General features: G+C 37.3%; 1 protein-coding gene across 2 annotated transcripts; it reads left to right on the top strand.

The window, feature by feature from the left end:
- Positions 1-491: 491 nt before the first annotated feature.
- On the top strand, positions 492-20,017 carry LOC592191 (protein GPR107). Of its 2 annotated transcripts, none has more exons than XM_011678263.2 (13): positions 492-649; positions 3,120-3,305; positions 4,312-4,412; positions 4,953-5,385; positions 5,921-6,016; positions 6,474-6,683; positions 7,465-7,538; positions 13,006-13,123; positions 15,470-15,644; positions 16,994-17,040; positions 17,964-18,011; positions 18,580-18,746; positions 19,678-20,017. In XM_011678263.2, the coding sequence occupies exons 1-13, from the start codon at positions 566-568 to the stop codon at positions 19,766-19,768; spliced, it is 1,830 nt and encodes a 609-aa protein (XP_011676565.2). In that variant the 5' UTR covers positions 492-565; the 3' UTR covers positions 19,769-20,017. The 2 variants fall into 2 exon arrangements, with proteins under 2 accessions (XP_011676565.2, XP_796821.3); XM_791728.5 differs by having other exon boundaries at positions 16,991-17,040.
- The last annotated feature ends 3,727 nt before the right edge of the window (positions 20,018-23,744 follow it).

The raw sequence follows: 23,744 nt of genomic DNA, 5'->3' as shown, positions 1-23,744 counted from the left end.
CTCTCTCTCTCTCTCTTCCATCTATTTTTGGCACTCCTGCCGTATCTACTACGCCTTATCAATCTTATTTCATGAAATTGGTCAAAGATTGGTTTTAGTATAGTAGCATGTACTTTTAGAAAGAAATAATTACACAGTGACATAAGTCATTAAAGAGAGATAGCATAACGACATTTAATAGATGACTAATGTAATGTTTTCGTTTCGATCTCCACGCATAGAAATCACATGAACTTGGTTCCACGTCTCAGTTGCATATTGAGAGGAACATTCTCGTTTTCAGACCCTATTCTGTTAGGAAATTAGGAATGTGTTCTTTTACGACTATCGTTGATACTATTTCTCTTGAGCTTTATAATTAAAGTAATTATCACCCTCCTATACTGATTAAGAGGTAATCATAATCATTTCTTTAATTATTACCCAAACATCCGTTATACAATGTATTTATGTTTTCACTATTCGGAATGCAAAAGCAGACTAAGATCCGATGTAGAGTCCGTATTATGACGTCATCAACAATTGGAAAGAGAGAACGTCGCATCTGCCATAAAGTTCGCTCAGAATGGCTACAAAAATCATATTTCTAGCTTTATGGCTAAATTTTATTGGACTCATATTATGTAGGAAGCATCACTTGATTCTGCACGTAAGTTCTCGACCAATATTTTTCTCGAATTCGAATTATATTACGGTATTAATCCCGGTGTGATATGTGACTACATTTCAACGTATGTCCCACGCGTTGAGTTTTGTGGGTGATTTGGTGCGATTTATTTATTTTTTCTTAATTTTTAGTTTCTTCACTTTCTTGAACAAACGAAAAAATATATTCATTTCTCTTAAGTCGTAATTTTTTTGAAGGACTCGTAAGCTTTTCAAGAGCTTATTTTTTAAAATCCAAATTAGATTCTAGTGGTTGTTTGTTAATTTTTAATTGTTTTGTTTAGAGTCTAGGCTACCTTAATTATGAAGGGGTGACCAAAGTTCGCGCACATTTTAGAACATATTACAAAATGTGATATTCGATCTATGATTTCTCACATTCTACACAACTTTATTTATTTCAATTATTACCAAATGGACGGCAAAGTTTTTTACTACAGATTGGTTCAAAAAGAAAAATTTACCGTCGAAGGATTTCGGAGATATCGCGATCTAAAAATTCGATGTCCGATCGTGCGTGCGCGCTGCATCTAAAAAAGTCGTAAAAACAATGAGACCTAACTTCACGCACGGTGGTTTACAGTTGATTTATCAAAAAATGTGATCCATCAAAAATAAGGTAATATCATAATTTGCAAGACAAGATATCGTACAATCAGTTAGTACCACTCTTTACTTACAATTTTGAGGATTTCTGATCTCAAAATGAAGATTTCCAGACCCTTATCGGTAAGTTGATAATTTTTCGGAATGGACGCAAATAACTGCAAAATTTGCCGATCTTTTGTCAATATTTTCACAATTTCGCAACCAATTCTAAAGAAAATTTCGTTTCTGGGTAATTTTATGACCCTCTTTCCATTGGTGATATCAGATTTTCGAAATCTTACCGACTTTTTGAGAAAGCGAACTTTGGTCACGCGCGAACTTTGGTCACGCCGCCATAAGGCATAAGCAGATAAGCCTTAAGTTAAGGCCTAAGGGAGTGTTTTCTTCTTCTTTGCTTGGCTTCCTCCAGTTTGGAGAACTGCAGTTGGTGCAGGTGTTGGTAGTACACATATAGGATAGGCAGGTTTACAGTGGCATCACATACATGTAGATGATGTAGTGGTGTTTAACGTGGAGGTCAAGAATTAAGTATGAAACTGAGACTGTGAGAGAGAGATTGTGAAAGAGTGAGGGCGCTTGTTCAGAAACCTATCCAAAATTTGACCCGTAACTCCGGCGTGGATCTGAGACATTATGGTAGATAACTTCACACAGGTACGCGCCCACCCGCAACCCACCATCGGTATGTCACTTTTATTGTGCAGCGGTTTGCCGTGAAACCTGTGAAAAAATGTATACTAATATCAATGTTTTTCCGAAAAATACTCCAAAAAATAACAAGAAAATTGACACAAAACAGGAAGTAAACAACAAATTTTAACTCATTACCTTTATTTGGACATTTAATGAATATTTACTTCATTTTGGGTATGTTTTAGTAGGGTATCTCCACGCTGGAGTTACGGGTCAAATTTTGGATAGGTTTCTGAACAAGCACCAGAGTGAGGGGTTGATCCAGTCGGAAAGAGAGGTGTGAGAGCAGGATCAGGTGCCAACGTCGATCTGGCGCTGCTCAGTGGCTGCCGGGCTCACGATCAATTGGGCAAAAAGAATTTCCGTTTCGGTTTAATAAAATTTGGAGTGGACTATTAGGCTATTATTATTATTATTATTATTATTAAGTAGCGACTATTTTAAAATACACTAAACGTCAACATTTTGAAAGCCCTTTTAAAGTTGTTAGGTTATTGCCCTTTCCGCAAACCAGAGAAAGATTACCGTTGACATTGTTTTTGGTTTTAATGTTTTCTTCTTCTTCTTCTCCTTCTCCTTCTCCTTCTCCTTCTCCTTCTCCTCCTTCTCCTTCTCCTTCTCCTTCTCCTTCTCTATCTCCTTCTCCTTCTTCTTAAAAAAAAAAGAAGAATCTGATAGGCACAGATTGTTGGATCATCATAAAAACCATCCTCTATTCATTAAACACAAGTTGTTATCTGCATGTTTATCTACAGCAATCTTTTATCCATAGACCATACACATATTCCTGAGAGACTTCTATCAACATGTTCAATAAGTATTGTATGGATTGTTGGGGGGGGGGTGCTAGTCCATGGGCATGGTAGATCATACTAATTACTAGAAAAAAGGGAAAGAGTATAAGCATAAAGAACAATGAATGTACCTTTGTAGTATCCAGTAAATCTAATATTGTTTGTGTACATATAAAATGGATGAATTTTTCTGAGGATTAAAATCTAGCAAGACTGTATCCAACTAGTTGCTCAAGAAAAATGGACCCTGTACTGATTCATATTTCACAAGGAATGCTGGTATACAGTCCAATTTAAAGTGGTATATTTAATCACCTTAATAATTACATGTATGTTCTCTTTTTCTTGTGTTTACAGAATGAAATGAGAAAAGACATTGAGATTACAAACTTCGGCCTCCTCCAAGGCGGGATGCTGTCAATCAATGTCTCAAACCTTAGTTTTCCTGTACCAGACACACAGTCCTGGGCACAGATTCAAAAGACTACACTGATTGGCTTCACATTGGACATGTCAGGAAGCTATGAGAGTGCATCTTATGCTGTGAGTAATTCAACCAGTTTCTCTTTTTGAAGTCTTGCTAAGCAATTTTAAGCAGAAGACACTTGGTATTCTACCGTGACAAATTTCTTAAGCCTCCTTCAGAAATAACGCGGCAAAATTGTTTCAGGTTTTTATGACTTAAGTATTTACACTTCACATTTCTGTATGTTATAACATAGCTCAGTGGTTGCTATTCATTTAGCTGCTTTGTCATAGGTACATGTACATATTACTTTGAATGATTAATGTAAATATCACAGTCTATTTCTGTATGTTTTAATTGTGTACATTTGGTCATGAAATCATTTTGTATAAAAGATTGTGATGATACTTAAAGTGACTCGGTAACATTGTTGAAAGTTGATCAAAAATTGCATAATTTTTGTTTATAAATGTGACTTTTTATATTCCTTCTAGTTCTACTGTACTTACCCTCTAACATGCAAAAAATCCTGAAAAAATTCTAAAACCACAAAGATATCTATGGTTTTCATTGAAGGTGTTACTGTGCAACACCCTCTAACAGTAATTAACAGTAAATTCTCCCAACCATTTTTGAATTTTCCTAACAATTTTTGAATTTTCCCAACCGTTTTCCATGAAAAAAAAGACATAAGAGTTAAGACAGGCTATAACAAATCTGTCAACACTTGTCTGGAATGTGAAATGTCTGGAATGGTATATTGAGCAAATGCAATGCATAAATTTGTGACGATATACATTCACATTAATTGTAATCAAATTATTATAATATAGTTGGGAGAATTATGGAATTGATCAGATCAGTTTTTTCCAATTTACATGTATATCATTAATAATGGTTCGTTTTCACTCAAACTTTCAGATTATCTTTAATTGTACATCTAGCATTGAAGTCACTACCTTAGCACCACTTTCTCTCATCTGAACAATGTTACCAAGTCCCTTTAAGTGTTAATTGTTCACACTAAATATGTGTTTATTTACACATGTCTTTTGTGTATCGTTGCATGTTTTTCTGATGTAGGAAGACCACACTAATGGCAACTGTGTCCTTAAACCTGGGAGCGTTGGCAAGAATGACTCTGTGGCAACACTTTATTTGACTTTAAATTTTACAACCAAAAGGTAAGTTTAGATGAGCGTGGATGTCCTTTTAGTTACAATACTATAATAATGGACATTTGTGTGATATCACCAGTTAAGCTACAGGGTGATAGGGCTGTTGCCCCTCCCCTGCCTTTAAATAAAGGGAATAAAACTAGGCATTGTGGCGTGCGCCTGTAATCCAGCTAAAATTGGAAGTTACAAACTGATTCAGTCGAGGACGCAGGTTCGAAACTGAGTCACGTCTTTGGGATGGTGGCGTTTAAAGGTCGGTCCCCAGACATAAATAATCATATCTGATTGATACACGTCTGTAAATACCCAATACACACACACACACACACACACACACACACAGGTGACAATATGGAAAGACAAATAGTCAACATTACAGCACATATATATTTGCCCCATACTTCGTTATTCTGCGATATGCGTGTTTGTAATTTTTTCTTCTATGAAAGCAAATAATTTCTTTTATTAATCTGTTTAATCATGAATTAAAGGGAACTTGTGATTGATTCTTTTTTGTGTCTGTCCTTTCATTATTTTTCTTTCAAGTCTGGAAGTCAACAGATGGGGTACAAAACTGAAGAATCTGAAGATAGTACCTATGCGTGCAGGAATAGATGTTTGCAGTGATGTAGATCCTCCAGCTCCACCTGCCCCTCCAGCTCCACCTGCCCCTCAACAACCCTCAGGGGTGGTGGAGCAGATTCTAACAAGACGAAGGAGACAGGATCCTGATAGTCTAGATGGAGCTGGACTAAACCCAGTCAAACCAGGGCCTGGAGAAAAGGGCCAGGGCCAACTTGAAATTGAAAAAGATCCTGGAGATTCAGGTCCAAAAATCCCAACCAACGATTCCAATGCAAAACCAGTGGATAAAGCAAAAGTCACTCAAACTCCCTTGCCAACCAGCGCACCTACACATCTGATAAACCTACCAGCATACATGGAGAGGAAAAATAACATCTTATACATCAACACAAGTGTAAGTAATACGATCAGGATTTACTCTTGAAGTACTTTGCTATTTATCATTTTGAAGTGGAAAGATTAAATGAAGCTGTGTCGTCCCATGTACCGGTACATGTGTGCATTTTTGTGATGGTTCCTTTTAGGAGGAGGCATATCAAGTTTTAATATTTTGTGTACATTTCACTATGCCAAACAATACTGTTTGCCATTTTCATAATTACTAACTACCCAATTAACTTTACTGAATCATTCTAGACAGTCACTCTTGAAAATGAGTTTCATTGGCTGATCTCAATATTATACTTTGAATATATTTTATTAATTTCATCTTTAATTGAGAAAGGAAGCATACATATATTTGCATTGTTCAAAATGGGTAGATCTTTCACAAAAACTCTTTGAATGGCATACCAATTGGAATATGATATCTTGCTGCCTCAAAGGTGTAATTAGATGATAAATTTATGTTATCATAAAATTATGTTGAAAGATTCGGTAAGTATATGGCATGTTTACTTATGTTAAACCTTTACTTTTATGCAATGCAGTTTGTAGTTTGCATCAAGAACAAAAGTGAGCAGGGTCTGTACAGCTTCTTCTATCACCATTGCACAACCAATCCTAAAGAACCTGTCAACTTCTCTGTGAGTATTCTAAAAGATGTTTTTATTTAGCCAAGCCGTCATATATATATTTATATAGATACAGGTAAAATATTAAATCCTAAAACTTAAAATGAAACACTTACATTGATTTATTTTTTTTTAATTATTTTTTGGGGTATTTTTTTTTTGAGGGAGGGGGGAGGGAAGAGCGGCTTGAGGTTCATTTAAGATATTCTGCAAATCATGAAATAGTATATGCCCCTGACTTTGAATAGAACAGTGTTACAAAGTAATTTACATGCAGGGAGCATTTTTGTGTGTTATAAGCTATGATGCCCCTAGAAGATATCTGTCTTGTAATGTCATGTAATGTCAGATTAGTATTGATTAGCATTGATTAGCATTACTAGCTTGAAATTGTAGTTAATCCAATTCTCATGGTTGCTAACAAGAGAATCACAATATCATTCTTCACATTGTGAATCTGTTTTGATAGGTCTCAATCGTGGAGAGGAACGTTGGGCCAAACTACCTATCCGCTGGAGACATCCCCCTGCCCACCCTCTACGCCACCATGTCCCTTCTCTTCTTATGCTCGGCTATCTACTGGATCTATTACCTTTGTCACCAAGAGATCGTCTTTAAGATACACTACTTCATGTTCTTCTTGGCCTTGCTCAAGTCACTGTCACTCATGTTTCATGCTGTGAGTATATAACATGATTGTCTTTGTCTTTAGGTTTTGTTTATAGATGCACATATATTCAAACCTTTCTGTTTAACTGGTTGGTGAGCATATATTTATCACTTAATGAAGTGGGAACTGACACATACTCTGTCAACAATTGCTATAGGTTATGTGGTCAAAGATATGGGCTTGAGTTCGGGTTGTAGTAGGGTTTAAGGTAAGGTGTAGATTAGGGTTAGGGTTAGGTATAATACTTGTCCAACGTTAAGAATTCTTAGAATGTAGGTCGTTGACTGCAGAGCATCCGTCATAAAAATTTGAAGTAAGAAGTGTACACATAAGTGCAAATTCGTAATTGAATCCAATGACCATAGTAATAATACGCTGTAAAATGTTTCATCAGTTACTTGCAGCTAGAAAGATCCTGTACATGTATGAGGAAAATAAAAAGTTATTATCATTATATAGTTGAATGATTGATCACGTGTTGGTATAGAAACGAGGTGTAAATGAAAAAGTTTCTAAAATGCCTCAATTTTCTCAAAAAACAAACTAGATACTGTGGATTATTTAAAGCCTATAAGAAGATGTCTTGCTCTGACTTTAATAAAAGGAACGATTTATAAGGCACAAGAATAAACTGAACAAGTATTATGTATATTTAATGTGCATGCAAGTTACAATCTCATTGTTATTAAATATAAGATTGCCATTTGTTTTGAGTAAAACAGAAACTTAAGAATTATTACTATACTTATGTATTGCCAAACAAATAAACATGTTCCTTTTCCTTTTCTAGGTGGATTATCATTATATCGGTAAGGATGGTAGACCTATGGAAGCATTTGAAATCCTCTTCTACATCACATACTTGTAAGTTCAACAACTTGTTATATTTATCTACCTATAGTCAGAAGGGCACATCATTTGACCTTCAGAGTATTGCCCTTCTGGATCTCACCAGGCTTTCCTTTTTTTCTTTTTTTCTTTTTATATTGTTGCTACCATCAATATGATACTTGGGGATGAAAATTATTAACTTGTTTTGAACAAACAGTACATGTACAGCTACAGCTGCTGTAAAGAAATAACTGTTGATTCTGGTGTCTCTATTTTTGGTCATACACCTGATGGAAGTTTCACCAAGTGGTGGTCGACAGCCCTTTGATTGTTGGTGAATGGTATACACAGTCAAGTGTCTTTCTTTTATTGGGGGGGGGGGGGATGACCACCACAGATATAAAATAATTTTCTTTATGTTCATAAGAGCTTCTTTTTTCTATTCTGCTGCTGTATACAAATTAAGTACAACAGCTTCTGAAAAAGAAAAGGAACCATTTCTATTAGTTTGCTGATACCAAATAACCCTACGATATTAGATTATTATGAAAACTGTATCCAATTTTTTAAATTCATTTCTTGCATTAATTCACCTACCCTTGTAAGGTATACCTTGTATCCAATTATTGAACATGTATGAAGATATGTACAGTCGAACCTGCTTTAGTGACCACCTGTCTACAGAGACCACCTGTCTACAAGGACCACATTAGTGCAGCGGCTTAGCAAGAAAATTGTGCACTTTTTGATAAAAGCATGAAACTTCTAGCATAGTTTGCTTTCACCATAAGATTTATTTTCAGATGTGGAGGGAAGTCAGATTTGACCTCTGATGACCCTGAGAGGTCAAATCCAAAATGGCCGCCAGGCCGCATGGTCTAATGTACAAACATGCTTAAGTTTTGAACCAAATAGTCCAGAGAAACGTTTAAGGTGTCATTTCCAACTAACTTGGGGATGCCAATTCATTTGGTAATACTTTTGAGATCGCCTGAACTCAGGGTTTTGCATTTAGGTCAAGGTCAAGGTCAAAATTGACTAAAAATAGCAAGTTTTGAATGGTTACAAATGGTTAAATCTCATTTATTTGTCATTTGTTCTCAAATGTCTTTAGGAATGGTTCCCCTGCATAGTCCTCCACCTTAATCCTTTTCAGGTAGTCTATTTCAGTTTGATTTGACCTCTGATGACCCTGAGAGGTCAAATCCAAAATGGCCGCCAGGCCGCATGGTCTAATGTACAAACATGCTTAAGTTTTGAACCAAATAGTCCAGAGAAATGTTTAAGGTGTCATTTCCAACTAACTTGGGGATGCCAATTCATTTGGTAATACTTTTGAGATCGCCTGAACTCAGGGTTTTGCATTTAGGTCAAGGTCAAGGTCAAAATTGACTAAAAATAGCAAGTTTTGAATGGTTACAAATGGTTAAATCTCATTTATTTGTCATTTATTCTCAAATTTCTTTAGGAATGGTTCCCCTGCATAGTCCTCCACCTTAATCCTTTTCAGGTAGTCTATTTCAGTTTGATTTGACCTCTGATGAAACTGAGAGGTCAAATCCAAAATGGCTGCCAGTCCGCAAGGGCTAATGTATAAACGCAGTAACTTTTGAACCAAATAATCCAGAAAAACAAATTAAGGTGTCATTTCCAACTAAATTGGGGATGCCAGTTCATCTGGTAGTACATTTGAGATCGCCAGAACTCAGGGTGTGGCATTTATGTCAAGGTCGAGGTCAAAATTGACTAAAAATAGCAAGTTTTGAATGGTTACAGAAGGTTAAATCCCCATTATTTGTCATTTGTTCTCCCTAGCTATCTTCTCAAATTTATTAAGGAATGGTTCCCCTGCAGAGTTCTCCACCTTAATCCTTTTCAGTTAGTTTATTTAACAGTTTGATGTGACCTCTGATGACTCTAAGAGGTCAAATCCAAAATAGCCGCCAGTCCGCATGGTATAATGTACAAACGTGGTAACTTTTGAACCAAAAAGTGTAGAAAAACGTTTGAGGTGTCATTTCCAACTAACTTGGGGATGCCAATTCATTACGTAATACATTGAGATCGCCAGAACTCAGGGATTTGCAATAAGGTCAAGTTAAAGGTCATATTAGGCCAAAAAAGTGCTGTTTTCTTTTTTAAAATAAACTTTGCCTCTATTTTGACACTTAAGGTTTCATTATTTTAAAAATTAATAAAAAGACCCGTGTACCACCACTTTGACTATCCAGGGCCAAATTTCATAGAGCTGCTTATCGGCTGGTTCTGTGCTTACGTATTAATTTCTACTTCAAAGCACTGCTAACCGTAAGCACACGAAAATGCATTAACCTTACGCTGCTTACTGGACGAAAATGAATTTTGTAACAATGCAATCCATTGTGAACGTACAAGGTGGACGCCTTGTTTTCTTGCTAACCAAATTTGTCTGCTACAGTTATAGCACGAAAATTTGCTTACCGGTTAGCAGCTTTATGAAATTGGGCCCAGAAGACAAAAAAAGCTATTCCAAATACGACCTAAAACCTGTTCATAACCACAGCTATAGATATTTACATGAATTTAGCACTGTCCACAACTTATGCATATCCTAATGATAACGATCAAAATCTAACAGTCTCCAGAACAAGATCACAGTTCAGTGCATCCTTTCTTGCAGCGACAGTGGATTATTCATGCCACAATTTTTATGCTTCCGGGAGAGTGGTCCAAAGAGGCTGCCACCCAGTTGTTTCGTTTTTCCAGCCCAAGTCAGATGGCTCTGCATCTCTGGATTCTTGGCCAATATCTGGTTTCAACAGTTGGCCTGGTAGCAAGTGCGCTTGAGGTGCTGCTTGAGTGCTGCCTGGGATGGAGGAAAGTTCTCCAGGTTTCTAGACTTCTGTGCGAAGAGCTGTTTCCTGGCATCATTCACTATCATGCTCTCACTGGTTCGGTCGTATTAGCACCACAAATCGCTCTGGCAGTAACATTGATCCTTCACTGACCTCCCTAGGCATGCACAGGAGTTCATTGAAGGAATCATTCACCTCTGGGAAAGACTTCTAAGTTTTTCCTGTGAATGTAGAAACAGTGTGGCACCCGGTGAACATGAAAGATTGGAAGAGTCATACATTGTGTCAGACTCATGGTGGCAACTGTCATGATTTTATGAAAAGCCTTGTACCGAAAGCTTGATCTGACACCAAAAGCGATCCCCAGCATCAGGAGCTGTCTTGCTAAATGAAGCCACGGCCAGTTCAACCGCATCAGTACCAACAATACGTATGGATACCCTTTTACACCCATTGGACAAGGCCTGCCAAGTGTGACTCAGCAGCAGAGCAGACTACTCCACTTCAATCTGTTGCATATTATACAGTTCCTTGCCCTGTGGTAGAGGAAGGTAAACGGCTTCGCATGACATGAAGTCAAACAATTCGGTTTTGTTCTCATTGAATCGAAGGAAGTCCTTCCAGCTTTCTGGCAGCAAAATAGAAGGAGCCACCCTTTTCCTGGTGCCCTTTCCCTTTTCCTGCCCTATTGAGGCTTTCAGGCTAGCAGGTAAGTATACACCATAGCCAAGGTCGATGCGGATGCTTTTCTCGAGTTGAGCAAAGATGTATGGGGCAAACACTTTTTCTCCATACTCTTGAAATGTTCTTGATGTTCCAGGGTTGAGCATTTGAACCACAGCTTCACCATCAATAATTATTGCTTGGGCCACAGGTGCACTATTGTTTTCGAGCAGATTTGATTCCAGGCAGCGAAGTAGATCTGCTTTAACTCCAAACCGCATTTACCTCCAGTTAACAAAGCTGGCGGGACTGCCTGGTTTTCATGAGAGAAGAAATTGTCCATATCTCCATCCCTTGTCTGACACGAGATGTAAATCCTCAAAAAGAGACCACAGTCACTCTTAAGTGCTGCAAGCTGTGCCTTCTGTTTTAACATATATATATAACCTTCGCCGGCTGCCGACTGAAAAATGGCAACTTGTTCGTATGAAGTGTTTGTGTGACAGCTAGGTGTCGTACACTGCTCTAGCCTTTCTGTCACAAACTTTGTGTACTGCTCACCTAGGGTCTCAATCCTTCTCCCCGTTTCAGCCAATTGGATGTCCATGATATGTCGCTTGTGCCAATGACTAGTATGTCTTGACTTTGTTCTAGAAATGGATTCCCCATCTCTTTCAGTACTGTCAGAAGTTCACATCCCTCAAGAATGCTGCCTGCACTCCAGGTTGCTGGTCAAGGTGATGTTTGTATAGTGTTAGCAGAAACGTTAGTTTGCTTTATGGCATGTTCCTCAAACTCTGTAGCGATTATTTAAATTACTTAAACCTAATAAAACACAAAGTAACTTAAAGAACATCTTACCAGTATTATTGAGCAGTAACGGAAAGGAGCAGTTTCCCTGACTTGAATTGAGGTTTGTACCGTATACTGCCTAGCTGCCCACTAACCATGCTATATGCATATGGTCAGTTACAAGACAACTACTGGTTTGGTGCTATAATTAGTGAAATAAACTAACTGACAGGGATTACGATGGAGACTATGCAGGGGAACCACTCCTAAAGAAATGTGAGAACATAGGGGGACAAATAAATGGGAAAACTTTTTGTAAACATTCAAAACTTGCTATTTTTTTAGTCAATTTTGACCTTGACCTTGACTTCATGCAAAGCCCAGAGTTCTGGCGTACCCAAAAGTATTACCAAATGAATTGGCATCCCCAACTTAGTTGGAAATGACACCTTAAACGTTTTTCTGGACTATTTAGTTCAAGAGTTAAGCGTGTTTGGACAATTATTAGACTATGCGGCGGACTGGCAGCCATTTTTGATTTGACCTCTCAGGGTCATCAGAGGTCAAATCTGATTTCGCTCTACATCTGAAAATGAATCTCATGGTCTGCAGGGGAACCACTCTTAAAGAAATTTGAGAACATAGGAGCGAACAAATGACAAATAAATGGGATTTGTTTCGTTGTAAACATTGAAAACTTGCTATTTTTAGTCAATTTTGACCTTAACCTTGACCTAAATGCCAAAGCCCGAAATCTGGCGATCTCAAAAGTATTACCAAATGCATTGGCATCCTCAATTTAGTTGGAAACGACACCTTAAATGTTTTTCTGGACTATTTGGTTCAAAAGTTAAGCGTGTTTGTACATTAGACCATGCGGACTGGCGGCCATTTTGAATTTGACCTCTCAGGGTCATCAGAGGTCAAATCTGACTTCCCTCCACATCTGAAAATGAATCTTATGGTCTAAACTAACTATGCTAGAAGTTTCATGCTTTTATCAAAAAGTGCACAATTCTCGTTATATGGGGAGCTAATCCGCTGTACTACATGTTATGCTTCCCTTGAAAATGGTTTCTCATTGAAACATGTACTGAGGAACCTGTCTACAAAGACCACTTTTTGTGTTTCCCTTCGGCGGTCGCTGTAGACAGGTTTGACTATATATGCTATCAGTGCTTCAATGTAAGTGTATGTATTTCTTTCTACAGAACTAAAGGCGCCCTCTTGTTTGGAACCATCGTACTGATTGGATCTGGTTGGGCATTCATCAAACCTATTCTCTCCGATCAAGACAAGAAACTCTTCTGGATTGTTATTCCGCTTCAGGTTAGTATGGAAAATATGGGGGGCGTTTCACAGAACTTGTCATCAATGACAAATGACAATTTTTTTATGCCTCCGTTACGAAGTAGCCGGAGGCATTATGTTTTCGGGTTGTCCGTCCGTCCGTCTGTACGTACGTCTGTACGTACGTCTGTACGTACGTACGTACGTCCCGTTCTCGTGATCGCGTTATCTGAAGAACCGATTGATGGATTCCTGCCAAACTTTGGTCATGTATGTATCTTGCAGAGCCGATGAACTGATTAGATTTTGGGGTTACGATGTCAAAGGTCAAAGGTCACAGGGCTCATTATGTATGCAAAAACAGCTCGTGATCGCGTTATCTGAAGAACCGATTGATGGATTCCTGCCAAACTTTGGTCATGTATGTATCTTGCAGAGTCAAAGAACTGATTAGATTTTGGGGTCATGAGGTTAAAGGTCAAAGGTCACAGGGCTCATTATGAATGCAAAAACAGCTCGTGATCGCGTTATCTCAAGAACCGAGTAATGGATTGCTGCCAAACTTAGGTCATGTATGTTACTTGCAGAACCGATGAAGTGATTAGATTTTGGGGTCACGAGGTCAAAGGTCAAAGGCTACAGCGCACATTATGTATGCAAAAACAGCTCGTGATTGCGTTATCTCAAGAACCGATTGATGGATTGCTGCTAAACTTAGGTCATGTATGTTACTTGCAGAGCAGATGAACTGATTAGATTTTGGGGTCATGAGGTCAAAGGTCAAAGGCCACAACGCACATTATATTATGTATGCAAAAACAGCTCGTGATCGCGTTCTCAAGAACCGATTGATGGATTCCTGCCAAAATTAGGTCATGTATGTTACTTGCAGAGCCAATGAACTGAGTAGATTTTTGGTTCATAAGATCAAAGGTCAAAGGTCATGGGCTCATTATGTATGCAAAAATAGCTTGTGAACACATTCTCATTAGAACTGACAGATGGATTACTATTTAACTCAGGACATCTTGCAGAGCCAATGAACTGAGTAGATTTTAGGGTCATGAGGTCAAAGATCAAAGGGTCATATATGTATATGAGAAATTGCTTGTAATCACGATATTCTGAGAACCTGTTAATGGATTACAATTGAACTTGAATTCGAAAAATGTCTTCTGTTTTGGTTTGTAAAATTGCTCTATGACGGAGGCATCATTTTCGACTGCGCGCAGTCGAATTCCATCTAGTTTATATTGCTACTGAAATCCTTGCTTCTGATTGGTTATCAGCAGATTTGTCACTGATTTTTGTTATTTGTCATTGAAAAAAGGCTTTGTGAAACGGGTCCCTGATCAGCTCTGATCATGCAGACCACACCATTCAAATTTATTCAATTCAATTTATTTATGTTTCTAACAAAACATTACAAATCAATTATAAACATTTACAAACAATTTAGGAATACATATTGGAAACAGGGGGGTCCACTTAAAAGTGATGCTTGTTCAAGTGTGGACAATGATACTTGAGTAATGAGTAATTAAATTAATAAGTTTGTAACTACAAAATAGGATAAAAAAAGGGGGGGAGATGCCAACAGAGACGAGAACGGGACAAGACAGTACTTTACATGACAAAGATAGGAGAACAGGGTCATAATACAAAGAGTAGACAATGCCAAAAAAGAAGTGAAATATCGGGAGTACTGAAAATAATACAAAATGATGAGCTGCATGACATGTGGGGTTGAGAAGAAGATGAGGAAGGAGAAATGCGCATTAGAAAAGAAATAAGCATGAGAGGGCACCATATAATATATCATTGCCCTGTATCTCATTTGGCTTCAATTTATCAATTCAATAAAGATATTCTATTGCATCTGTCAATTTGAAAACTGTTTTGCATTGAGTTTTTGTGATTTATTGCAACCTTTAGTGTTAAACCGTATGTTGGTTGTGGGTTGTAGAAGGCCTAAAGCACTTTTTATCAAAATTATTTTTATTTCATTTGATAATAGCAAGGTACTCTTTATTCTAGTCTGCCTTGCAGTTTTTTCTTCCCCCCTCTCTCTCTCTCTCTCTCTCTGTCTCCCTCTCTCTCTCTCTCTCTCTCTCTTTTTCTCTCCTGAAATGGATTGATAGACTAATGAGAGGTAATAACACATATATTATATCTCCGCTCTCAATTCATTGTTTTTCTCATTCCTGTCACACATTTAGATTGTGTGTTTCAAAAAATGAAAGTCGTTAATGTCAAGTTGACTATATTCAAATGATGAACACAATCAGATTTCATGACCGTTCGCATTCATGTACAAGGGTTTTACACACATTTGTGAAAAAAATCATTCATCACCTTAATAATTACATGTTTGTTTCCCTGTAGATCTTTGCCAACGTAGCGTACATCATCACCGACACGTCTGAGGAAGGAGAAGCACAGTATTCTATGTGGAAGGTCATGTTTGTTACGGTAGATATCATCTGCTGCGGTGCTATCCTCTATCCCGTCATATGGTCCATACGCCATCTCCAGGATGCAGCACAGACAGACGGCAAAGGTAAGAGCACTCTCATCTACCATCAATCCCAACAGTGAAAATGAAGAAGAGAGTAAATTAGAGACTGATTTATCTTGAAAGCTTTTTTTTTAATGAGCTCCAATTACCTTGCATGACCCTAGTGATATGTGAAGATGAATTTTGCTGTGATTTTTCTTCCTCTTGTAGATACCGGTAGTTAAACAAATATTAATGTTTTTTTTTTTGTCTGTACTGTACTTCATAATTTTCCATATCCAAAATGTGTACAAATCTTTTGATTCCAAATTTATTCAAACCTTTGAGTTCTGTATAACATTTTTTTTTAATGAGACTGGGGTACAAATAGCTTAATCTTTTGTGCAGGACTATCAATTAGATACTTAAAGTTATTGTATAAATGAGGGATCAAGGGCATTTCTTGTGTTTTTATAATTTTAAGACCACACTGCACTGAAGTTATTGAAAACAGAATGCTGGATTAATTTATGATGCTCGACAGCATCCTCAGTCATATAATTGTTTAGTTCATGCATTCATTCACTTATTTGCCCTCACTATCTTTCCCTCCTATGTGTTTGCATTCAAACGTTCATTTAGTCATTTCAAAATTCATTTATGTACCCATACATTTATTCATTCAGTTATACCTCATGTTAAAGGTAAAGACCAGTATTGGAAACGCCCCAATTTCAAAAAATGAAATGGAAGCTCTCATTACCAATCATGTGAAAGAATATGTTTTGACTAATACATGATGATAAAAAATTTGCCGGGAAACCGCCTACTAATTCATATATTTGGTAAATTTGTTTCTCTCATGGTCTGTGAGATGTATAGGGTAGTCCCATATACATCTTTCTGTGTATAGTGCTTGTAACTTTATGAAGAATGGGCCAAATTTCCTATCATTTTGATGATTCCAGAACCTTGCAGATGCTAGATGCTAGATGATCAACCTTTTCCGATCGATTCCACAACGTTTCTTTCACAATGCAATCGCATGACCATAACTGGTCTTTACCTTTAAACACTATAAACCTACCCATTCATTCACCCATTCATTCATTCAGTTCTTCACTTCATCATTCATTCACTTATTGGTTTTAACTGATTCCTCAAGTTGTCATTCATCCACCTACCCTCCCTCTCATGCTGTGCGCCTAATCGCTTAATCTTACCACTGTGAACTTCGTTTATACCTCTCATTTATTAATTCTGTCTTTTAATAAACTTTCAAACTGATAATTAACCCCATTTACACTCAATAATTCCTTTAATGATCTTTTGCTTCATTCTATCCTCACTAACAATTCCCATTTTCTAAGACTTCTCTTTTCTTTTTTGAATTTTCTTCTCTTTTACAGCAGCCATAAGTCTGGTGAAACTGAAGCTCTTTAGGTCCTATTATGTTTTGGTAAGTGTCAACATCTACTTTTATTCCTCAACCACCGTACCTGGATGTAGAATCTGGTTCACACAAATGAGTAAAAACTTATTCTTAGGACTTTTTGTGTTTATTCTGTAACCCAATTAGCTGCCTAGAACGCAATCGAATACATGTATATGTATGGTACCTCTGAAACGACAACACTATAATGGAGTTAGTAACAGAGGCATAACGATAGCTGGCATTCAAGAGACCAACGTCAGAAAGTATCTTGTACATTGAAATCTCTAGTACCAATGCAGGGCTAGACACTAACAGGCCCCCAGGACATGTGGGCACTCAAAGTCGAGGTCCAGACCCCCCCCCCCCCAGATTGTGACATTTTTCCATAGCGCTCATTCATACAAACTCTAAAATGATCAATCCGGACCCACTTACGGAGATGTGAGTTGGTCCAGCTCTCTGTCTTCGCCAACAAACTGGCTCAGGCGACCCCGGTTCGAAACTGAGTCACGTCTTTCAGATGGTGACGTTAAAGGTCGGTCCCAGACGTAAATAATCATATCTGATTGATACACGTCTGTAAAAACCCAATTACACACACACACATCTTTAAAAAAAAGTAAGTGTGGAGCCCCGACCAATTTGACAATTTGATATATTTCATTATAGAACAATGTGTACTGTTTATCGATATATCTGGAATAGTCTGAATATAAAACTTTTATGATGAATTCAAATGTTGGATGTAAAATTTTGTTAGAAGTGTGATCAAAATTTGATCCAGGCATTGATTTCCATTATCTGAAATAATGTTAGTACCCAGTGTCAAAATTACATTATAAGAAATGTATTTACAGCTGCTACTATCTTTATACGCAATAAATATTGCTTTAATATTAATATCTTTCTGGTATCTGTTTATGAAACTGTTATCCTCTCTGTTACAGGTGGTGTGCTACATCTATTTTTCCAGAATAGTCGTTTATATCCTGAAGGTAAGAAGACATTTATCAGACAAATTGAAAATGTGAGAGCAGATAAAAAAGAAAATGTTGGTGCTCAAAATGGGCTAGAGGAACAGGCTCTCACCTTTGACCAAAAAGCACAACAAACCTTGTCAGTTAGAGATGTTGCTATACTAAACAGTCAAAGAGAAGGTCGAGTTCTGGGGAGAGGTGAAAAATAATTTGTTAGGGTTTTCATTGTTAGTATGCAAGTGTGGAAGAACATCAAAGAAAAATTGCTCCCTTAAAAGCATGGCTCTTGAAATGCCTTCATATTCTATATATGACATGTAACAGCTGAAAAATGAGGACTACATTTTTATGCCACAGGATTGTGTAGTCCCATATACATCTTTCTGTGTACAGTGCTTATTACTTTTACCAAGACTGGGCCAAATTTCTTTTCGTTTTGATGATTCCACAACCTTGCCGTACATACCAATACTTATATGCTAGATGATCAGCCTTTTCTTGGGCGGTCGCTATAGACAGGTTTTTACTGTGTTAAGAAAAAAAGGAACCAGAATTTTGATTGGACTTTGATCTCTCGCACTATCAGGTAACAATGCCATTCCAGTTCATGTGGTTGGACGAGTTCTTCTTTGAATTGGCAACGTACGTCTTCTACGTATTGACGGCTTACAAGTTTCGGCCTGGTACGGATAATCCTTACCTTCAACTTCCATCCGATGATGAAGATGAGGATGAGATTGAGATGGATGAGGTGTAAGTATATCACTCTCATCCCTTCATTTAAAGCCCCACTGCACTACGTATAGCTACTTGCGCCCTCTATATAGCAAACAATGCCTAATCGGTGCCTGTTGGTCCCCCATGATCCCCTTTTTCTTATGTTAATTGAGAGCTGATTTGATGAGATAACCACCTGTCAGTGACCTTGTAGGGAGGTCTAATCCCCCCTGGCCAAACTAGTGCAGAAGGCATATAAAATGAAGGTTAAATAAAAAATAAAGGTAACAAATAATTTGTGAGCTTTCTCGTTCTTTGAATTGCCAGTTTGGAAGAATATCACAGGAGAAATGTCTCCTGTTAAGGATTGCTCTAAAAATGCCCTCATATTCATAGTATGACAAGAAATAGCACAAGTGTCTGAACAAAACTTTCATAGTACGTGTATATGTATGTAGTACCTTATACCCATTTCTGTGTGGAGTGCGTGTGCTGGTGAGATTGGGTCAATTTCTTCTAAGTTTGATCTTTCCAGACCTCACTCTACACATCATTTTTTGTATTTGCTAAATAATCAACCGTTCTCAGTTGCTTCATCACACTTTCTTTTTTAGTGTAATTGCATGAACACTACAATTTGTATCAAGTTGAACAACAAACATGCACCTTGATTGAACACTTGTCCCATGAAAAGATAAATGCAACATGTTGAAACACATGATAATATAATAGGTTAAGGCGACATGAAACCTTGATAGCAAGTTGCTTTGAATGAAAGTAGAAAATTCAGAGCAAAAAATATGGTGAAAGTTATGAACAAAGTGGGTTTACAATAAGAAAGTGATGAATTTATTTTTAGTTTGTGATCAGTTCATAAATTCCCTTTTCAAATTGGTCAGTTAGTATCGGTGCTATAATAAAGTGTATGGCGGTCTTTAATACATCATATATATTTTGTGTTGAACAGATTGACAGAAACCGGACACTCGGAAGGACTGGTAAGGCATGTAAATGCTACTTCAAGAGTCAAGCAACGTGAGACAAACCAAAGTGCGTAGACACAGGCGTAGCTCAACAAGATAAGCAGCTATATCAGAGAAGGGTAGTAGATAATACTATCTGCTGAAAGATAGAAGGGCTTAACTGTATGATGATGACTTTAATGCCCTCCTTGCTGTCAGCAGGTGATATAGGTTTACAGAGAAGAAAGTAGCAACTCTATTATACTAGAACACATTACACTATGAACATGACGGACAAAGAAAGAGGACAAAATAAACAGTTCCTCATTCTACCTTCAACGATTGCTGTGGTAGACAAAGGAACATCCCTTCACTGCTATTATGTAAAAATGTGTAGAACACAGGTGTCACATGCATATTCACCTGTTCTACACATTTTTACATAATAGCAGTGAAGGGATGTTCCTTTGTCTACCACAGCAATTGTTGAGGGTAGAATGAAGAACTGTATATTTTGTCCTCTTTCTTTGTCCGTCATGTTCATAGTGAATTAGATAATACCCTCTGCTGAAGGATAGAAGGGCTTAAGTGCATGGTGTGACTTTAATGCCCTCCTTGCTGTCAGCAGGTGATATAGGTTTAAGAGGAGAGAGTAGCAACTCTATTATACCAGAAAACAGTAGATGATAGTCTGGTGAAAGCCAGAAGGGCTTAAGTGTATGATGTGACTTTAATGCCTGTCTTGATCTCAGTCAATGAGTAAAGTTGAGGAGGAGGTGAGAACACTTTCATACCAGGGGGGTGTTTCATAAATATCTTAAGTTGAACTTATCTCTAAGTTGGACTTAACAATTCTTCTTCTTCTTCCAAGAAAAGTACTGCTTTAGGGTCCTTGAAGATTGCGCACTGTTTGTGTATGTGAGGAGCCTGTGTGAGCCTGCTGGCCAGGATCCTTGTGCATATATGTACAGGGTGCGAGTAAAAATTTTAATCCTGTGAGGGCATTTAGGGGTGCTTCTTTCCCAGTGAGGACCTAAATGCCTCAAGGGAGAGTGAGCAGGCTGGATCTACTGGAAGGTTGTTCCAGTCCTTGGTAGTTCTGGGGAAGAAGGAGCTGATGTAGGCTTGGCATCTATGAAAAATATTTTGCAAAAGTTATCTTAAAAGGCATAAAATGTTGATTCAAATCATTCATATTTTCTATTATCATGGGAGATTTCATGTTCTTGGTGTGGAATTTATAAAAAGTCAAAATTACTTGATTTTTCGCTTTTGAATATATTTTATTAGTCCAACTAAGGATCTTTGTAAAACACCCCCCAGATCAAGAAATTATTTGAAGATAAAAATCAGATTCTGTTCTGTTGTGCTCTTCTCATACCATTGAATGTTTATCTCATCAGACAATCACCAGCACATTTGCTTACCGTAATATGCTATTTATCCTCACAAGTTGTTTGATGATATGCAGCACTTTCTGTATCAGTATTTCACAGTTGACTGTACATGTGTATAAATCAAGTTGAGACCCTTCTCTTAACAGGGGCTGGAACAGGTGTAAATTGAAGCACAAATGATCAAAACACCTCCAAACAGTGTTGAGACTTGTTCACCTCCAGATAATTCATGATTGCAATGATACATATTATGTTTTGTTAAGGCTAATCTTGAGCTCTGGTATGGGAATCATATTTTGAGAGAAAGCTATTATGATTTATTCTGAATTGTTCATCCTGCAGTAGACTGGTGGGACTTTGAACCAGTGAAATTAAAACAAACGCACAAAAACGTACTGGGCAACATCTTCTATAAAAACCACAACTCCCATTTGCACATAGTGACCTGTGTTAGGCACATTCGGGCCTACTTACCCGGATGTCTATATGCTCGTTACTCAGCCCATACACATTTTCTACCAAGATTGTTCGGCACATGTCATTTATTTTCAGTGTAAGTTTTGTTAGATTCTGTGAAGAAAAAATTCTTATATTTACCAGAGCTCAAGTTTATCTTTAATGTGATTGGCCTATTCGGGACTATCCTAACAGGGCCTGCTGGTGTGACAAATACCTGATGTGGCTAGTCTTCACAATTGCACAATATATGTACAAAACAAATAAAATAAAGGTATACGCTGCCTGAAGTAAGAACGCCTTTCAAGAAAATTTAATCCAAGTGTGTGCGAGAGAGTATACCTGGGCCCATTGCATAAAACTTACCATTGATGGTAACTTTGCCATCAATGGCAACTACCATGGTAACAGGGCTTAACAGCCAATCAAAATCAAGGTGTATGTTGGTTACTTTGAATCTACAGACTCTCTAGTTTGATTGTGTAGAATACATAGTACATTTATTAGGATGGTGTGGAGGCTTTCCATTTATGGTCCAGTGGTAGTATTAAGACAAAAGAGTCCAACAAAGACCACCCTTTGGACAGACCATTATAAAAATTAAAGGTAAGTTACTATGGCAATCTTAGATTAGATGTAGGTTCCAATTGAACTTATGTGCCAAACAAAATACTATTTTGTAAATGAAGGTTCCTTTGTATATGTTCATGTGCCATGAGGGTATTACTGTTTATGTATATTGTATTTATTTTTCATGTGGAACCTGCTATTTTTTGTTCTTGAACATCTTTTCCAGTTGGTTTGGTATACAGTTGTAAAGATCTTTTTTTAATGAGTAAAAGAAGGCATTTGTGAACACAGTGAGAGCACCATGTCGTTGTGGTTTGTCCATTTGACCATCAATCAAAAGGTTTAGAGTTCAAATCCCTGCCTGCTGCTAATGCCCTTCAACAAGGCATTTTTCTGATAGTTTTTCTTTTGCCCGAGGTGTCGTTAATGATTATTATGTTTTTGTCTCCTTCAAATGAAACGTGGTCTGATAATTACAACTGAAGTAATATTTGGCAAGTGCCCGAGACTTGTTTTATAATCATGCAATGCACTTTTCCAAATCGAGTATTGTAATTATAGTAGTATTATTATTAAATGTATTGTATATTTGAGAATAATTTAATTCATTGTATGTATTAATGATTCTTGCCATTCAAGGGTTTTCTAAGATTTCTCCCGTGTGGCAGGGTGCTACATATCTACTCTTCCGACCTATGCTCTCTCTATTTATTTCTTCACAAAACTTTTACCCGGAAAAAATGCAAATGATTTGTGGCTTTAGCCGTGCAGCCAGGTCACAGTTGATTGAACATTTCATATTTCAATTGTACCCAACTGTAATTATCTGCGTCTCTTTCTAATGTTGTAATTATCATGTTTTTGTGTGTTTGTCTTTTGTTTTGAAATGGCATGGCTAAGGAGGCTCAAAGACAATGTCCCGTGCTGTAAATATTGTCTTCTTTAGAATGGCCAAAAAGATAGACTATTGACTTAATTTATATAGATAGTCTAAAGCCTGCACGATAAAAAATAAAAAGATGTTTTATTTGTGCATCTATCGGACAACTGGTAATTTTGTTTTTTCTTCAATAGGCAGGGGAGTTCAACTCCATTTAAGTTGGAAATGTGTTGAAAAGTGAGCTTATGTCAGCTTTTGTTGAATATATATGCATGAAATAAATATATTTTTACATATTAGAATCTCTTAAAAGGTAGTGTCGGGCATTTGCAAGCCAATACCGACAATAAGAAGATGAAATGTTTCTAAAGAACTAAAAAAAATGATTAAAAATCAGACATCTTGATTCTTCAGACTCTTCAGATCATATTTTTAAGCAATATTTAAACAGCGAGTATAATGGGGTCGATGTGATGTATACTGCACAGTACGTAGCGGTACCAAAACATCACAATCATCAAAAAGTGCATGTGTGCTACGTTTATATTGCCTAAAAAGCACAACGGACCATTTGTGGCTGTAAAATTCACAACATGCTTATACTCTTTTCCAGATTTTCGTTTTGTGATAATCATTTTCCCATAAACCATTTTGGACTTCGTATTTTGTTTCATTACCACAGCTATGGCTCGCAAATGACCGATGCTACCCGATTAAATATTTTAAATATCCAGCTTGATGGATATTGGTTTAATTCTCAATATTTTTG

The sequence above is a fragment of the Strongylocentrotus purpuratus genome, unplaced genomic scaffold (genome assembly GCF_000002235.5).
Source record: "Strongylocentrotus purpuratus isolate Spur 01 unplaced genomic scaffold, Spur_5.0 spur5_scaffold_4, whole genome shotgun sequence".
Classification (NCBI taxonomy): Eukaryota; Metazoa; Echinodermata; class Echinoidea; order Camarodonta; family Strongylocentrotidae; genus Strongylocentrotus; species Strongylocentrotus purpuratus.
This window is presented reverse-complemented; position numbering and strand designations above follow the sequence as displayed.

Coding starts and splice junctions, on each gene's coding strand:
- LOC592191 (XM_791728.5), top strand. CDS start 566: ATGGCTACAAAAATCATATTTCTAGCTTTATGGCTAAATTTTATTGGA. Junction 5,386..5,920: donor TCTTATACATCAACACAAGT/GTAAGTAATACG, acceptor TATGCAATGCAG/TTTGTAGTTTGCATCAAGAA. Junction 17,041..17,963: donor TTAGGTCCTATTATGTTTTG/GTAAGTGTCAAC, acceptor TCTCTGTTACAG/GTGGTGTGCTACATCTATTT.